The sequence below is a fragment of the Loxodonta africana genome, chromosome 2 (genome assembly GCF_030014295.1).
Source record: "Loxodonta africana isolate mLoxAfr1 chromosome 2, mLoxAfr1.hap2, whole genome shotgun sequence".
NCBI lineage: Eukaryota > Metazoa > Chordata > Mammalia > Proboscidea > Elephantidae > Loxodonta > Loxodonta africana.
In genome coordinates, this window is record NC_087343.1 from 82,985,963 (window position 1) to 83,005,127 (window position 19,165).

A 19,165-nucleotide genomic window follows, 5' to 3' on the forward strand; every position below is an offset into this window, starting at 1 on the left:
CCAACATAAACGGTGACTATACACATGGACCTCGCCAGACGGAACACACAGAAATCAAATTGACTACATCTGTGGAAAAAGAAGACGGAAAAGCTCAATATCATTAGTCAGAACAAGGCCAGGGGCCAACTGTGGAACAGACCATCAATTGCTCATATGCAAGTTCAAGCTGAAACTGAAGAAAATCAGAGCAAGGCCATGAGAGCCAAAATATGCTCTTGAGTATATCCCACCTGAACTTGGAGAATCTCAAGAATAGATTTGACGCATTGAACACTAGTGACCGAAGACCAGACGAATTGTGGAATGACATCAAGGACATCATCCATGAAGAAAGCAAGAGGTCACTGAAAAGACAAGAAAGAAAGAAAGGACCAAGGTGGATGTCAGAGGAGACTCTGAAACTTGCTCTTGAGCGTCGAGCAGCTAAAGCAAAAGGAAGAATTCATGAAGTAAAAGAACTGAACAGAAGATTTCAAAGGGCCTCTCGAGAAGACAAAATAAAGTAGTATAACGACATGTGCAAAGAGCTGGAGATAGAAAACCAAAAGGGAAGAACATACTCGGCGTTTCTCAAGCTGAAAGAACTGAAGAAAAAATTCAAGCCTCAAGTTGCAATAGTGAAGGGTTCCATGGGGAAAATATTAAATGATGCAGGAAGCATCAAAAGAAGATGGAAGGAATACACAGAATCATTATACCAAAAAGAATTAGTCAATATTCAACCATTTCAAGAGGTGGCATATGATCAGGAACCAATGGTACTGAAGGAAGAAGTCCAAGCTACTCTGAAGGCATTAGCGAAAAACAAGGCTCCAGGAATTGATGGAATGTCAGTTGAGAGGTTTCAACAAACAGATGCAGCACTGCAGGTGCTCACTCGTCTATGCCAAGAAATATGGAAGACAGCTTCCTGGCCAACTGACTGGAAGAGATCCATATTTATGCCTATTCCCAAGAAAGGTGATCCAACTGAATGTGGAAATTATAGAACAATATCATGAATATCACACGCAAGCAAAATTCTGCTGAAGATCATTCAAAAACAGCTTCAGCAGTATATTGACAGGGAACTGCCAGAAATTCAGGGCAGTTTCAGAAGAGGACGTGGAACCAGGGATATCATTGCTGATGTCAGATGGATCCTGGCTGAAAGGAGAGAATACCAGAAGGATGTTTACCTGTGTTTTATTGATTATGCCAAGGCATCTGACTGTGTGGATCATAACACACTATGGATAACACTGAGAAGAATGGGAATTCCAGAACACTTAATTGTGCTCTTGAGGAACCTTTACATAGATCAAGAGGCAGTTGTTCGGACAGAACAAGGGGATACTGATTGGTTTAAAGTCAGGAAAGGTGTATGTCAGGGTTGTATTCTTTCACCATACCTATTTAATCTGTATGCTGAACAAATAATACGAGAAGCTGGACTATATGAACAAGAATGGGGCATCAAGATTGGAGGAAGTCTCATTAACAACCTTTGTTATACAGATGACACAACCTTGCTTGCTGAAAGTGAAGAGGACTTAAAGCACTTACTAATGAAGATAAAAGACCACAGCCTTCAGTATGGATTATGCCTTGACATAAAGAAAACAAAAGTGCTCACTACTGGACCAATGAGCAACATCATGATAAATGGAGAAAAGATTGAAGTTGTCAAGGATTTCATTTTATTTGGATCCACAATCAACAGCCATGGAAGCAGCAGTCAAGAAATCAAAAGACGCATTGCATTGGGCAAATCTGCTGCAAAGGACCTCTTCAAAGTGTTGAAGAGCAAAGATGTCACCCTGAAGACTAAGGTGTGCCTGAGCCAAGCCATGGTATTTTCAATCACATCATATGCACGTGAAAGCTGGACCATGAATAAAGAAGACCGAAGAAGAGTTGACACCTTTGAATTGTGGTGTTGGCGAAGAATATTGAATATACCATGGACTGCCAAAAGAATGAACAAATCTGTCTTAGAAGTACAACCAGAATGCTCTTTTTATTTTTGCCAAAAGAACGAACAAATCTGTCTTAGAAGAAGTACAACCAGAATGCTCCTTAGAAGCAAGGATGGTGAGACTGCGTCTTCCATACTTTGGACATGTTGTCAGGAGGCATCAGTCCCTGGAGAGGGACATCATGCTTCGCAGAGTACAGGGTCTGTGGAAAAGAGGAAGACCCTCAACAAGGTGGATTGATACAGTGGCTGCAATAATGAATTCAAGCATAACAAGGATTGTAAGGATGGCGCAGGACCAGGCAGTGTTTTGTTCTGTTGTGCATAGGTTTGCTATGAGTCGGAACCGACTTGACAGCACCTAACAACAACAACAACAACACTTGTGGTATTTCTGTTATTGCAGCACTAGATGAATAAGACAACAGCCCTTGCCCTAAATAAAGACACTACTATTGGTATGGCATCAATTACCTTCCAGAAGCCAAGGGCAAGGCCAAGTTTTTTTTAACACACTGTGGCAGGGTTGGATAATTATTATAGAGACCACACGATCCAAAAAGTTGAAAATATTTACTACCTGGCCCTTACAGGTAAAGCTTACTGACTCCTGAACTAGGACATTATTTTTAGCCCAGTTCAGGATAGATCATGTGACTCTGCCATCTTGCAGGGTACAGCACGGGCCCTGGAACAATAGGCTGGTAAACCAAGCAGTTGGCAGAAACAACATTCTTGCATTCTTCTTCTGTCACTCCCACCAGAGACCCAAAGGAATTAGTTGTCCCTGGCCTGTTGTGTACAAACAATATTTTATCAGAGGATGCTTGGGAAACTGTCATAGAAAGGAATGTGTCAGTTATTTTGTGTGTGGAGTCAAAAGAGAGACAGACGGTCTTTCAGATTTAACCAGATAATATGTGAAACAATGCCAGAATCTGGAAAACCAAGTGAAGGTCTACCAAGCCCAACCTGGCTTACTTTAATGCAACTAGTAATGATAATACTTGGGAAAAAATGCTAAAGTGGATAGTTTAAACAAACATGGCAGATGTAAACCAGGGCTCTTCTTGTTAAACCTCTAAGATTAAACAAAGAAACAAACAAACCAGCCTCAGACTATTCATAATACCCAATGCTAGTAGTTCTTTGGGAAAGAAGTGTTATGCCCAGTCAAATGTTGTTCAAAAATTTTAGAACAAAACAAAACAAAAAACTCAGAGAACATAGGTCTCAAGAATGTTTTAAAAAAATGACTAAAAGGTGAACTTAAGCAAACCACAGGATGAACGGGGAAAAAGCAGCAAAAAGACTGAGGGAGAGTACTTAATTCACTTCAATGTAAAATGAAGACTAAAACAGCTTTAGTAATTACAGTTACAAAATAGAATATAAACTATGCCAATATAGAATAATGATATAGCATAATTGGGAAGGGGAATTGGTAAGAAAGAGAAAAAGTAGTATGACTGTGTGTACCATTATTGTATTTTATCATAAGACAGTTAAAAATTTTAGAGATGTAAGTATATTTATAGGTATAATGGCAAACATTAAAAGAAGTGGGACTCAAAATGTAATAAATCAAAATTAAGAGGGAGAGGGAAGGTGAGAAGAAATGGAAACATACTAACTTTGTCTTTGCTTATAGTGGGGATGATAAATCATTTGAAGAAAATTAAGATTAAATGTATTACATAAAATTATAGATGTAGCTATCAGAATAATTGAAAGAAGACTGAGAAACTTCCAAATCATCACAAGGCACTGGCACAGAAAACAATGCAAACTCAGGATTATACACATGTATACATTTAGCAGCATACACAAGAAACCGATAACAGTGGTTCCCTTGTGGGATGGGAATTGGGGCTCTAGGAGCATTTAAAGTTTTGAGGGGAATTTTCTTGACACTGTACACTTTTTTTTTTTTTTTTTACTATTGAACATTGTATCACATGGATATGTTATCAAAAATAGAGTATTTACAAATTTAAAATTTAATTAATGCAGAATCATTAAAGTCCCAAGACATTCATGGCAAGTGATTGTTGTTGTTGGGTACTGTCAGTTGGTGTGGTCTGATAATCATCCGTGTATAACAGAATGAAATGTCACCGAGTCCTGCACCATCCTCACAATCGTTATATTTGAACTTATTGTTGCTGCCACTGTGTCAATCCATGTCATTGAGGGTCTCCCTTTTTTTTTTTTTTTTGATGACACTGTACCAAGCATGATGTCCTTCTCCAGTGATTTGTTCCTCCTGATAATGCGTCAAAAGTAAGCAAAATGAAGTCTGACCATCTGAGGGACTGGCCAGATGGAGGGAGGTGCGTGTGGTGGAGATGGGTAGGAGCATTCTGGCTGTATTTCCTCCAAGACTGATTTGTTCATTCTTCTGGCAGTCCATGGTATATTCAACATTCTTCATGCAGGGAGCCTCCTTGCTAAGATTGGATTTAAACTTCTAACATGTTTTGTTTTTGCACTGAGTGGTGTGATTAAAATTTGGGATGTCTTTCCATTTATTTATATCTCTTTGTTTCCTTCAGCAATATTTTACAGTTTTCAGTATACCCGTCTTTGACCTCCCTGGTTAAATTTGTTCCTGGGTATTTTATTCTTCTAGATGTTGTTATAAGTGAAATTCCTTTCTTAATTTCCTTTTCAGATTGTACCTTGCTGGTGTATAGAAGCACAACTGATTTTTGTGTGTTGGTCTTACACCCTGAAATTTTGTTGAAGTCACTTACTAGCTCTGGTAGCTTTCTTGTGGGTTCTTTGGGGTTTTCAATATATAGGATCATGTCATCTGTGAATAGGAATAGCTTTACCTCATCCTTCCCAATTTGGATACCTTTTATTTCTTTTTCTTGCCGAATTGCTCTGGCTAGGACTTCTCATACAGTATTGAATAGCAACAGTGAGAGAAGGCATCCTTATCTTGCCCCTGATCTTAAGAGAAAGACCTTGTTCTTTCTATGTTGACTATGATGTTTCTCCATTGAGAATGAAGTTAGTTGTGGTTTTGTTTTGTTTTCATAAGTACCCTTTACTATATTGAGGAATTTTTTGTTCTAGTCTTAAATTGTCAAGTTTTTTTTTTTTTTAATTACCATGAAAGTGTGTTGGATTTTATCAAATGCCTTTTCTGTGAGGTATTTGATTAAGATGATCATGTGGTTCTTTTCCTCTGATCTATTGTGGTGTATTACATTGATTGATTTTCCAGTGTTGAACCACCCTTGCACTCCTAGAATAAATTCCCCTTGATCATGGTGTCTAACCTTCTTTGTACGGTGTTGGATTCAGTTTGCTAGTGTTTTGTTGAGTATATTTTGCATCTATATTCATAAAGGCTATAGTTTCCTCTTCTTGTAGTATTTTTGTCTGGTGCTGGTGTTAGGGTGTCTTAGGCTAGGTTCTCTACGGAAACAAAACCGGTGAAGAGAGAGAGAGGAGAGAGGTTGATTTATCGTGAGGAAATGGCTCATGTGGTTGTAGAGGCTGCTGGCAAGTCTCAAGTCCGTGGGTCATGTGTCAGGCTGGAGGCTTCTCCTGACTCATGTAGCTGCAGGGGCTGATGGACACAAGATCGACAGGTCGCATGGCAGGCTGCTGGTTCACAGGCAGCGAAGGCCAACAAATCCCAAGGTTGGCAGGCAATATGGCAGGCTGCTCGCTCAAGTCCCAAGAACTGGAGATCAGATGGTATGAGCCAGGTGCAGGATCCAGAGCAAGCAAAAGCCAGTGAGCTTTGTCAGAACATCCATATCTATTGGATGCAGGCAACACCCCCAAGGAAACCACTCTTACAAATGATTGAGTGGCTGATCACATCAGATCACATCATGTAAGTAAGGACCTTATATCACAAAATGGAGGATAACTACATCATTACGTAACTGCCAAATTACATCATTATATAATTGCCAAACTACATCATTATACAACTGCCAAACCACTAAGAGTCATGGCCCAGCCAAGTTGACATACAACCTTAACTATCACACAGGGTAATATTGGCTTCATAGAATGAGTTAGGAAGTATTCTCTCCTCTTCTATTTTTTGAAAGCATTTTAGAAGGCCTGGTATCAATTCTTCTTTAAATATTTGGTAGGATTCTCCAATGAAACTACCTGGCCTGGAACTTTTCTTTGTTGGGAGCTTTTCGATTATTGATTCAGTCTCTTCCATTTGTTACGGGTCTGTTGAGTCAATTTAGGTAGCTTATGTGGTCCTAGGAATTTATCCGTTTCATTTAGGTTATCTAATTTGTTAGCATACAATTGTTCATGGTATTTTCTATTTCTCTGTTGTATAGGGTTAATAGTAATGTCCCCAATTTCATTTCTGGTTTTAGCTACTTACATTTTCTCTCCTTTTTTGTCAGTCTAGCTAAAAGTTTGTTGATTTTTTCAAAGAACTAACTTCTGGAGTCATTGATTTTCTCTTTTGTTTTCCTATTCTGTATTTCATTATCTTCTTTCTGATCTTTGTTACTTCCTTTAACCTGGTAGCTTTGCTTTGGCTTAGTTTTCTTTTTTTTCTAGGTGACTAATTAGTGAAGTTATTGATTTGAGATCTTTCTTCTTTAATGTATAAATTTTCCCAAGTACTGTGTTCACTGCATCCCCTAAGTTTTGGAATGTTGTGCTTTCATTGTCATTCATCTCTAAGTATTTTCTGATTTCCCTTTTGATTTCTTCTTTGACCCATTTGTTGTTTAATTTCCACGTTTGTAAAATTTCTAGTCTTTCTTCTGTTATTGATTTCTAGTTTCATTCCATTGTGGTCAGAGAAGATACTTATATGATCTCAATTTTTTAAAATTTATTGAGATGTGCTTTGTCATCTATGAACTGTGGTTTTAATCTCAGCTCTGCCTCCTAGCTGGTGTCCTGGATCTCTCCACCTGCTCCTCTTGATGTTACTACTTTTCCCTTTAGGTTCCTAGAAGCTCATGGATACCCTCTTCTTCTGCCCAGAAGTGCTTGATATTGCCATCCCACTGCTCAGCCTAACCCCTTCTCTCCATTCTCCAATATTGGCAAAGTCAATGGTTCTGAAATGAGGTATTTCTTTCTCTACATGAGGAAGAGCTCTCTCTTCTCATTCCTTACTGTGTGCCTAGTGATAATAGTTCTTTATTTAGCTTTCTCCCTATTACAGCTTTTCTCTCCCTAGGAGTTTGGCATGAGTTTCTGAGGGCTGGACCAGAAGGCAATCTGAACAATGCATATCCCACTGCATCCAGAATTGTCCTCCCTCTCAGACCTCAGACTTTGTTTACAGAACAAGCCTGAGCCATTCCTTTCCTAGAGCTGAACTCTTTCTCCACCAGGCATGCTGACTATGAGGGGATGAAGGAGGAGTTTCTGTTCCCCAGTGGGTTCAATGGCTTAGGCCTAGAGGCTGTCAGTATCTGTCATTGTCCCTCCCATGATACTCCTCAGACCTCTTAAAAATGCACTCTGGCAGGCCTGTTTACCAGCTATCCTGACATGTTTAGACATGTCTGAGTTCTCAATGCCTCAGCTTGAGCTAATGTTCTGTAACTTCATTTATTTAGAATTTATTGGAACTTGATTTTATTTTTGTGTTAACATTATTTTTTAAAATCTCACATCACTAAATCTCCACCGAGTTTATTTTTCGAATTCTGTTGTGTACCAAAATACAATTTAATCAGGAAAACAGTCAAACTGCTTTGAAAGTGTGATTAATTTCTTATCCTTGCCCACCAAAGTTAATGTTTTCTCCTCTTATTTTACTACCAGTGACTTTCCTGATTCCTTTATGGTGAAAAGTGGGGTCAGAAAAGGAAAGAGAGGGCAAATGATTTTGTAATCTTATTTTTTATACAGGAATTTTACTGTTCTTTAAAAACCTTTTGGAAACATTTATTATGGCTTTTATGTATTATGACACAATATAGCAGCACCACATGGCAAAAATTTGGAACATATGGCAAAAACTACAATTAACAAAGCAAGTCATAAAAGGTTAGAAAAGCTTTTAGGTGAGTGTAAATCTGATTTGAAAAAGATTTCCTTGGCTTTGACTCCATCCATCTCCGCAACCATTCAGCTTCTATCCTGTGCCAGAAGCTGTGCTTAACGTGAAAATAATCATGGCATGGAGTATGCCTCAGAGGTATACATAGAGAGAGGCAGACACATGTCAGAGAGTGTGGTAGACACCACTGATGCCTCGCACCACATTCCTTGGTTACTCTGACTTGAGCTGTAGCTGTGGTAGACGATAATCACGTACACTGAAGGCTTCTCACTGCTAGTGCCCACTTATTTTCTCAAATTTGTGGCTTCAGTGCTTTCCCTGAAGATACTCTACTTCTTAGAATGTGTGTGTAAGAGAGGGGGGCAATTAGCACAACGCTGTCACTGTGTCTCCCCATTCATTTGGCAGGTGAACATTGGTGAAACATGAGTTACAGTAGTGTGCCTAAATAACAAACAAAATTATGTCACTTCTCTAAACAAGATAACATGGATTTCTCTACTTGGGCAATATAATAAAACCTAACGTAGAACGTGGCAGAAACAGTATAGAACCCCAGATATGAGGCCTCAATTTCTCACAATAATTCTTAATATAACTCTCAGATTTACTTCACCTCTCTGAGTTCCCATTTTGTTATTTGCAAAATGGAGATACTACTTATTTCCCAAAGGTATGTTGTTATATATTTCCCAAAGGTATATATGTTATACATTGAGCCGCCAGCATTTCAGTACCTGGCATATGCTAGACACTCAAGACATTCTAATTGTCTCTACTTTCTCTTCCTATAAGGTAGGAAGGACAATAGCCACTTTAAATAAAACTGATTTTTTAAAAAAATTTCTCAGGATTAAAGTAGAGGAGGAGAATCTAAAAGCAATTTTTTTTCCCCCCTTAATGGCCTAATTATCAGATTTGGGGGTATTTCTTTTGGGAGATCAGAAAATGGGTTAGATTGCTGTGATTATTTCTTCTCTTACAAGAATCCCCTGAAGATTCATGCCGAATTTGCAATTTAAGAATTGTAAACCATCCTTACTTTGAAGACTTTTATGAAATTGTATAGCCACTAAGTAATAACTAGTATGATTACAGAATTTATGGCTCATGAAAAAAACAAAATCTAGTTTTCTAAAAATGTGACTAGATAAAAATAGTGGTATCTTCTTTCTGTTTCTTCACACACAGATCAAGTTGAGTATCCAAAGTATTTATAGAAATATAATATTTATTTAAAATTTATAATAGTTTAAATATGATCATTGGTAAATGCCTGCTTAATATTTCTGTATATATATATATTATACATACATACACATATACCTACATATACATGTGATACCTTACTGGCAAAATGAGGATAATTTCACTATGATGTTCTCATGTAGACTATTCTAGGAAATAAAATGAGCCCTACAGTTAGTTCTTGCCTCTCCATTGACTCATACCATTTGAAATGCTTCCATGGTATTTCTATGAAGTCATCATTTAGAATTCAGAATTTCAGTCCAGAAGATCTTATTATCATAGCTGTACAATTTTGCTTGTATTGACTACTAAAATCTTAATCTTATATCTGGGGTTACTTTGGTCAAAGCAGTTAAGTGTCAAACCCTTTTATAATGTAAGAGATCTTAACAGTAAAGACAATTATTTTTTGAGCACCTATTATGAGCAGGAAAACCCTGGTTGTGTAGTGGTTAAGAGCTACTGCTGCTCATCAAAAGGTTGGTAGTTTGAATGTACCAGGTACTCCTTGGAAACTCTGTGGGGCAGTTCTACTCTGTCCTATAGGGCCACTATAAATCAGAATTGACTCAACAGCAACAGGTTTGGTTTTACATTATGAGCAGAGTGCTGTACTAGGCCCTGTTAGGGATACAAAGATGACATTTCTCCCTGCCTTCAGAAGCTCACATTATGGAGAGAGACAGATACATTCATTCACTCACAAAATTAAGAACTCACGGTATATGCTGGGTATGTACTAATAACTTTACTTGCAAGGGAGATTGTCTATTATGAGTTCTATAACAAAGATGCAGAATTAGTTTGGATACTATAGTGGAGAAAAAGACAAATTTGGATTAGGGATATCCAACAAGGATTTATACAGAATGTGTCATTTGAAATTGGCCATGAAGGATCGACTGGGCCTTGACAGGTAGAATTTGAGTAGAAGAAGAACATTCTTGGTAAGGGGGCTGTATGTGCACATATCACCACCACCATCAGTTGTCTTTGAGTCGATTCCAACTCATGATGACCCATGTGTGTCAGAGTAGAACTGTGTTCCATGGTGTTTTCAGTGGCTGCTTTTTGAGAAGTATTTCAATATGTATGTATAGTCATAGGAGCCCTGGCATTGCAGCGGTGAGCTATGGCTGTTAACCAAAAGGTTGGCAGTTTTAACCCACTAGTCACTCCTTGAAAACTCTATGGGGCAGTCCTACTCTGTCCTATAGGGTCTCTATGAGTTGGAATGCACTCGATGGCAACCAGTTTAGTTTTTGGTTTGGTATGATCATAGATAAACAGAGACTCTGAAAATAAATTTGTTTTTATAATGTTCATTGTGTTCCTATATTACAGAAGGCTTTTACAAAATGAATTATAAAAGAATGCCACCGTGATGTAATTATCTGGAGAATACCAACATCATTTAGCATCTTGAACAGCATATAATCACATGGGGAAGGGTGATTACTTTAGAGACAAATAGTAGGGATGAGATTGGATTAGGTGGAAAGCTTGAGAGTCAGTGAGCTGGGTAATGGATGGTGGTGTGGATCTATGACTTCCTAGTAGTCAAGTCACTGATTTGAAGATAACTGGCAAGTAGACCAAAGCCCCTGGCGAAAAAAGCAAAGCACCTTTTCTGTGTTACCTTTTCTCTCTTGATGTCTCTCCACAGTGAATGTGGGACGAGGAAAGCATTTGCATCCTGTGCTTACTCATATTTATGCTTTTCCTTAAGCTTTTTGTCCCAACAGACATACTCCTTCTTTTCCCTGCTTCATGCTATCAGGCCTTCAAGCCCAGATCATATCCCTTCTTTTCTGTGAAGATTTCACAGCTCACTTCAGTCCACAACCACCCCTCTTCTGTCCAAACACCTCTGTTGCCTATTGTCTGCCTATCATGAACTGCCTTCTTGCACTTTTATACTTACTTGCTTCGTTCCTGTGATATTAATTTGTCCCTTAATAAGTATCATTTAGTGAGCATCCTAAATTTAATTCTCTCAACAATTCTATGAGGTAATACTATTACCTCTATTTGATAATTTCATTTTTTTTTAACAAATATATTTTGAGTCCTTGAGTCAGAATCGACTCGATGGTAACAGGTCTGTTATGTGCCAGGTACTCTCTTAGCCACTGGGAATACGTAAACGAACCAAATTGACAACAATTCCTGTCCTCACAGAGCTTATACTCTAATGACTGAAAGTATGTGAGATGGTGAAAAGAACTCGAGAGAAAAAGAAAGTGGAGAGGGAAAGAAGTGCCAGAGACTGGAGGATTAAAAATTTTAAAGGGTGGTCAAGGAAGACCTTAGTGATAAGATAGTATTTGAGCAAAGACTTGAAGGAGGTGGAGTGAGTGGGCCATGTAGTTACAAGGGGGAAGGGCATTTTAGGCAGAAGGAACAGCAAGTACAAAGGCTCTGAGATGGGAGCATGCTTGGTGTACATATCAAACAGTGAGGAGAATGTCAGGGTGGCTGGGGCAGAATAACGAGGGGAGAGCAGCAAAAAATGAAGTTAGAGAGGTAACAGGGGGCCACATGAGGTAGGACCTTGCAGGCCCATTGCAAGGATGTTGGCTTGTATTCTGATAGAACTGGGAAGCTACTGGAAGGCTTTGAGTGAATGAGTGATATGATCAGACCTACATTTTAAAAGAACCAAGTTGGCACTATTTTGACAACAAATCGCAGGGGTACAAGAGCAGAGAGGCAGGGGGACCAGGTAAGAGGCTATTGCAGTGATTCAGGTGAGAGATGTCAGTCTGGACAAGAGTGGTAGTGAAGGTGAGAAGTGGAGCCTGAGGGACGATGAGCAACTTGCCCGAAATCACACGACCCAGAAAGCAGCAGAGCAGAAATTGGAGCCCAGGTGCACCTTCTTTCAAGCTGGTGCTTCACTGTGGTTGTCTCATTTCACCCACTTGGTTAGAAGGAGAGAGGGCCTAAATGCAGGGTCTGCACTTGCATGACCTTGAGAAACAGTACCTTCTTAAAATTTGTGCCTAGACACATCTCTGGCTTTATCCTAGTCCTGGCAATGAACCTTTAATATTTCAGGTTCTCTCTAGTGTCAAAGACAGAGCCTTACCCCAGATAATGTTCCAGAGGTTTGTGGGTTGATAGACAACAGTGGAAACTCGCCATTGAAGCCCAAGTGCCTCTCTGTATGCCCAGGTGCACATACTGTGATAATGTGGGAGAATTGAGGCAGTCCTGTGAAGTCAGAGGAACTGCCTTGACCACTGAGGAAGCCACTTTACTTGTCAGTGTTAGTGGCTGGTGTAGCTCTACAATCTCTAAACTTCAAAACATCCTCGGTTCAGTCCTGTTCATGCAACAAATACTTATAACTGTTTTGCAAGCTATTGTGAAAAGTACTGGCAAAAAATAATAGTAATCATAATAAAATAAATCTATCCTTGATGAGTTCTCAATTTAGTTTTCCACAGTAAGAAAAAGTTTTCAGTGTGACACACACACCCCACAGAAACCAAAGTTTCAGGAACACTCATGTTTACTCTATGTCATCACATGCTTGAATATCTCCTGTTCTCTTTTTAAAATGTGCTGGTCATGATCCACTAAAATGGTTTCAAGACTCACTAATGGGTTGTACTTCAGGACCTGAAGTTTGAAAAAATTGGAGAAGGGGAAGTGGATGTATAAATAAATAAATAAATAAATAAAATACATGCAGGGAGAGAACAGGGAGGACAAGGCTGGAAGTGAAGGTTGAGGCCAAGTTAGGAACCACCTTGAATGATAACGTAATCAATTTGCAGTTTCTCCTCTAGGTGACAAGAGACTTATAAAGGTTTTTAGGCAAGGGAGTACTTAAAATTATTTTTTAGGAAGATAATATTTGCAACAATAAGCAATCCATTCAAGAGGTGTCTCAGTAATGGAAGCAAAGACAATGGGACCCAAACTGAAGTTGTGGCATTCATTCATTCACATTTGCCAACACTGTGTCAGATGCTGGAGTCACATGTTTACAATACAGTCCTGCCTTTAAGGTGCTTATAGTTAAATGGAAGAAATAATACAATTAAAATACCAATTATAGGACAGAGTAATAATTACTCTGACGGTGTGGTGAGACTTGGTGATGAAGGGAGAAGGTGAGCAGAGGAGGCAGGCTTCCTGGAGGAGTAGATAGAGGGAGGAGGAATCAGATCTAGGAGAAGAAATATATGGCATTGCTGACTATTGATTGGCTTTTCAGAGTGAAGGAGAGACAAAGGTAGAACATCTGCTTCCCTTTAACAATATTCATCAATTACAAAGTCAAATATAGATGGTTTATGTCTCTGTTTCTCTCTTTTTAGACTACGTCAGTGCTATTTACATAGCTAATTAAAGTTGGGCATAACAGAATCTTCACTCAAGGTAAACTGAATGACATTCATTTTCTCTTCCGCAACACTACTTGCATTTCTTCCTTGAGCTGAAGGATCTGCTCCTTGGAAATCTCCTTAGACACCAGCGAGCTGAGTGACATATCCCTTTTCTTTTTTCTCTACTTTCTGCACTCCAGTGGTATGTATTAAGTTTCTTTTGTGGCTGGAACAAATTATTACAAATTTAACAACTTAAAACAATACAACCTACTTTGTATATAGCATTTCTTCCTCCTATATGAAACTCAGGAGCCCTGGCGATGCAATTGTTAGGCACTCAGCTGTTAACCAAAAGGTTAGCAGTTCAAAGCCACCCAGCTGCTCCGCAGGATAAAGACTTGGCAATCTGCTTCCATAAAGAACTAAAAAAAAAAAAAATTTTTTTTTTTTTTAGAATATAGCCTAGAAAACCCTACAGGGTAATTCTACTCTGTCACATGGGCTCCCTATGGCTCAAAATCGACTCAGTGCCACCCAACAACATGTGAAAACTATTATTATCATGAAACCTATCAATTTAATATCTGAAACTCCAGTCAAGGGATCCAAGTTCTGTATCTACTTCCTCCATTCACTTCCTTTGTGATGGAGGCATTTACCCCATACAAACTAAGTTTCTTCTTGTGAAAAAAAAAAAAAAAAAAGGCTAAAGTTCCTTTCAGTTCTCACATTCTGTTATTCTAAATTCCACTAAAGCTAATGAATTAATAAGCTCACCCATGAACAACAGGGCTGAATATCCTTATATCAGTGTTCTTCAAGTATAGCCAGCATACCACCACCATCAGAATGACCTGGGATCCATTAACATCCTCATTTTGCAGTTGTTAAAAAGAATGAATTGTACGTTTATTTGTGGATTTATAAGCATTTCCACAAGGCACGTGATCCCACATGCTCAGCTGATTCTCATTACTTTGGTACCCATTGCCATCCAGCGGATTCTTACTCATAGCGACCCTGTAGGACAGACTAGAACTGTCCCACGCAGTTTTCAAGGTGAGGCTGGTAGATTAGAACTGCCAACCTTTGGTTAGCAGCCAAACACTTAACCATTGCAAAATAGCTGCTGGCTGAGTTATTTGGAAATCAGGTGGAAAAAGAGAAGGCCACAGTGGTCAGAGATGCAGAGCAGCTGGGTAAGGTTAAACTCTGAAGAGAGACAGCAAAGTACAATGAGATAAGAACTCTGGGCTGGGCCCCTTGCCCTATTCAGATATTCAACCAATTATTTGTTAGGCACTAACAAATGCAGGTGCCCTGGTGACCCTGTGGTTAGGCTGCTAGCCAAAGGTTGGCAGTTCGAACCCACCAGCCTGTTCTGCAGGAGAAAGATGTGGCAGTCTGCTTCCGTAAAGATCACAGCCTTGGAAACCCTATGGGGCAGTTCTACTCTGTCCTATAGGGTCATTACGAGTAGGAATTGATTTTACTAGAACAAGTTTGGTTTGGGTTTGAAACAACTATATGCAGAATACTTTTCCATATCTTATTCTATCCATAACCCTCTACAGACTTGGAAAAGTGAAGGAGTAACATAAGTTCGTACAGCAGTATCAGAATCGGGATTTGTAGTGACTAACCATGAGTCAGGCACCAGGCAGCTGCTGAGAATACCATGATGGGCACAATAGATTGTTTGCTCTTTTTCATATCTAGACTTTTATGGCTCTGCCATAATCAGCCTAGTCCGCTGTCAATAGCTCACACTCTTAGTTGGCTACTTGGAAGCAGCTGCTTTGTCATATCCCAACTTGGGGCCCATCAAAAAGAGACTGCATCAAATAAATGTGCTCTTCCTGCATCATCTCTGTCAAGTGTTTTCACAGCGAGGAAGAAGTATTTCCCAGGTGACTATGCATACTGCAAGCCTCAAAAAGGTCAAGGGAGATTAAATCTAGACCCTTCCAATTCTTAGGCACCACCAAATCAAAACCGTTCTAGCTCTTCGTAGCTTGTCTTTCTAAGTGCTTTTCTGTTAGGGCACAAGGAAGATCAAAGTGGGGGAAAAGATTCCATCTCATCAAGTCCAGGAGTGGGTCGACAATAGTGCAAATGCGTTCCTAACATATGCATGTTTTTCAGTAACCTCATCCCTGGTGTTGGGCAGAGAGAAGAAAAAACCACAGGTTTTTGTACTCAAATGCCTGAACGTAAACAAAAACGTGAACGTTCTTTTTCTCATCCAGTAACATCAACTTGAGGGCCTTGATCTCTGGACATGTGCCACCCTCACGCCCACCTCGTATCATTTCCGGAGAAGTAGCCATTTTGCACGTTCAGAAGGATGGGAGCACGGGCTGGACAAGGTACTGAATTTTCTTTCTTTCCCAAACCTCTGCGGAACGAATCAGGCTCGGCAGCGCCAAGGCTGGGCTCCGTAATTTAGCAGCAACCTAGAGTCGCAGAGACCGGAAGACGGGTCAGGGGTGTGCGGAATTCATTAGCGCGGTCAGGGCCCCACGGCACTTTCCCATTGGAGACAGGTGCGGAGGTTTCTCCAGTTCTCCGCACCTCTGCAGCCCTGCAGCCAAAGCGTGATTAAACAGCGACTTCCTCCCCAGGTGTGTAGCCTGCGTCCCAGGCTGCCTTCCCACCTGGCGAAGGGGTCACTGAGCGTCTTTCTCGCAAAGCACCACCTCCTCCCTTAATCACGCTCGGTCACAAGGTTTCGATTTAAGTCGGTGTCAATACAATCGAATTCAGATAAAACACATCGCCTCTTCAAGACGCCGACCCACTGTTGAGTCCTTGGGGTGTACGACCGACTCCTCCCCCTCCCTTTCCTCTCCCGGCTCCCTCCGCCTCTGATCCCTATTCGGTCAAAGCCAAACTCCGGAGCGCTGGATTCCAGCCGGGAGAAACGGGACGGCGAACAGGAGCAGCGGCGCCAGCTCTGAGCCCGCCGCACTGGGCATGCTCAGTGGCGCGGCCGGCTGAGGCCCCGCAAGCTGCACCCGGATCTGCTCGGCGGCGGCCTCGCCTCATCTCTGTATCTGCGCCTGGGTCGGGTGGGAGACGCCGAGCGCCGGAGACATGTCGGATTTCGACAGTAACCCGTTCGCGGACCCGGATCTCAACAACCCCTTCAAGGTGAGCGTCGTTCCCTCGCATCTCCCGCCGTGCGACTCGTCGTTGAGAAAACAGACAAGTTCCTTCGCGGCCACTGTGCCCGCCTTTCGGCTCCTCTTAGCGGTCCAAAGAGGGGCTTGGGTCCGCCGCACCCCATTTGCGGGTCCCCGCGTCACTGGTTTGGGAAGTCGCGGAAGGTCTCAGCTCCCTGTCCGGCTGCCCCTTCCCCGCGTGCCCTGCTGGGGAGGGTCCCGCCCGGGAAGGGTCTTGGCAGGCCTCGCCCGCCCCTCGGGGGCGGGGAGAGTGAGAGTCTAGGGCAGGTGGAGTCTTCACCTGGCCAGCAAGTGTAGCTGGCCGCGCCGGGCGGGGGCCAGGAAGCGGCGAAGGTGGAGGCCAGTCCTCGGGTGGGGTTGTCATGGGGACCTGAGGCGGCGGCGGCAAGGAGCTGCGTGGGGTGATGCCAGTGGTGTGGAGGAGGAGAGAGGTGAGGGCACCGAGTACGCTGCAAAAAAAAAAAAAAAAAGGTTGTGTTTTTATTTTTTAAGCTTGTGTTGCGCCCAGGTACCACCAGTGGCGCTGCCATCCCCCATTAGACTGAGTGAGGGTACTGATCTCAAAGCATAAGTGAAAAAGAAATAAACATACCTGGAAAACAATAGTGCACGTGGACGACATTTCCCTACTTCACTGCTCCTAGGAAGATAAAGGAAACCCTGGTGGCATAGTGGTTAAGTGCTACGGCTGCTAACCAAAGGGTCAGCAGCTCGAATCCACCAGGCGCTCCTTGGAAACTCTATGGGGCAGTTCTACTCTGTCTTATAGGGTCGTTATCAGTCGGAATCGACTCGATGGCACTGGGCAGCAAGGTAAAAGACGGGATATTTTCCAAGCTCCGAGTGCGTCACCGGTTCTCTGGGCTGTATGAGGTACCATTTCCCACATAAGCTTCTTTCCTTGTGGGAGCCGACCTTATCAACACCAGTTTCGAAAGAGCTTGGCACAGAAACCAGCAAAAGGAAGGCGGCCGAAATGTTCCTTATCTGTTCTTTAATTAATGCACCATTTAAATGAATACCTCTTTAAAATTACTCCATGTTTCTTAATGAGCATAGCTGCTTAATTAACACGGGTAATTTGTTTCCAACTGTTGGTTGAAGTTAGTTGTTTCTTAATCTCCCCTGGATATAAGCAATAGTAACTTTAATTTGTGTAGGCAAGTAAAAAAAAACCTTAATTTGTGGTCACACAGGTGTTATTTTGGCTTGTCGAGTTTACCTTTCTTCTTTTTTAAGGCTGGTTTTATCTCTTATTAAGAATCCTGGAAGAGGAAATATACCTGTTCTTATTATTAGCCGAAAACTTCATGGAGGTTATTTTCATGAAATGCACCTGATTATTATTGACGGTTTAGTAGAAATGTAGAATAGTCTCAGTCACCATTTCATTGCTTCTAATGAAACTCTGGTGGCATAGTGGTTAAGAGCTATGGCTGCTAACCAAAAGGTCAGCAGTTTGAATCCACCAGGCGCTCCTTGGAAACTCTATAGGACAGCTTTACTCTGTCCTATAGGGTCGCAGAGAGTCAAAATCAACTCGATGGCAACAGGGAATGTCACTTAAAAAATTCTGTACAGCTGGCCTGGAACTTTCACGTTTTTAGAGCTTATATAATTGCTCTTTAAGGAGAGTATTTTTCCCTCAGAAGTTCTGTTTCAGTGAGTATTGTATGCACTTAGGTGTTGTGGAAAACCTGATTATTCTTGTTATAGACATTATAAAGAGACATTTCATAAATTGCCAAATGGTGTTATTTTAAAATATTTTGAAGGCGTGGAATTAAGAATTTACTAGCTTTTCCTAATTCAGATAATTCAGTGATGCTCTTTACTCAGCAGCTGACAGTTCGGCTATGTTCTATTTGGTCATTCTATTTCATGGCTCGTTTCATGCAGCCGATTCTCTTGTAAGGGCAAGACATTGTCTTCTGAGCCAAGACTGCTCTTTTGTGACATCTAATGTTGCCATGACACTTTCCTCTTCTGACATTCGTAAGATTGCTGTACTAATTCTAAACCCAAAAGTAGTTTTAAGTACGTATTCCATGTAGCGAAAAATCGTAAACCTTGTCTGTTCTTTGTAAATGGATGTACTTAGAGGACAATGATTTTTCAAGTTCAAAAATTTCTTCAAGGGACGGATACTTTAGGTCTAAAGAAGACTTGGTTGTTCAGGTATTCCACCTTATGGCCTTTCCCTGTTTTTGGTGACTGTCACAGCATTGTCAGCGTATCTGACCCTTTCTTTTCCTGCTTGTATCCAGTTTCCCTTTCTCTTTTCAAAGTTAAGCTTTACATATATACTATGCCAAAAAAACCCAAACCCACTGCCGTCGAGTTGATTCCGACTCATAGCGACCCTATAGGACAGAGTAGAACTGCCCCGTAGAGTTTCCAA

General features: G+C 41.0%; 1 protein-coding gene across 1 annotated transcript in view; it reads left to right on the forward strand.

The window, feature by feature from the left end:
- The first annotated feature begins 16,596 nt into the window (after positions 1-16,596).
- The window catches only part of SCAMP1 (secretory carrier membrane protein 1), a 112,757-nt gene continuing 110,188 nt past the window's right edge, over positions 16,597-19,165 (forward strand). The window contains exon 1 of the mRNA XM_003408110.4: positions 16,597-16,732. Coding sequence (XP_003408158.1) covers positions 16,676-16,732 — 57 coding nt within the window. The 5' untranslated portion in view covers positions 16,597-16,675. The remainder of the gene's footprint in view (positions 16,733-19,165) is intronic.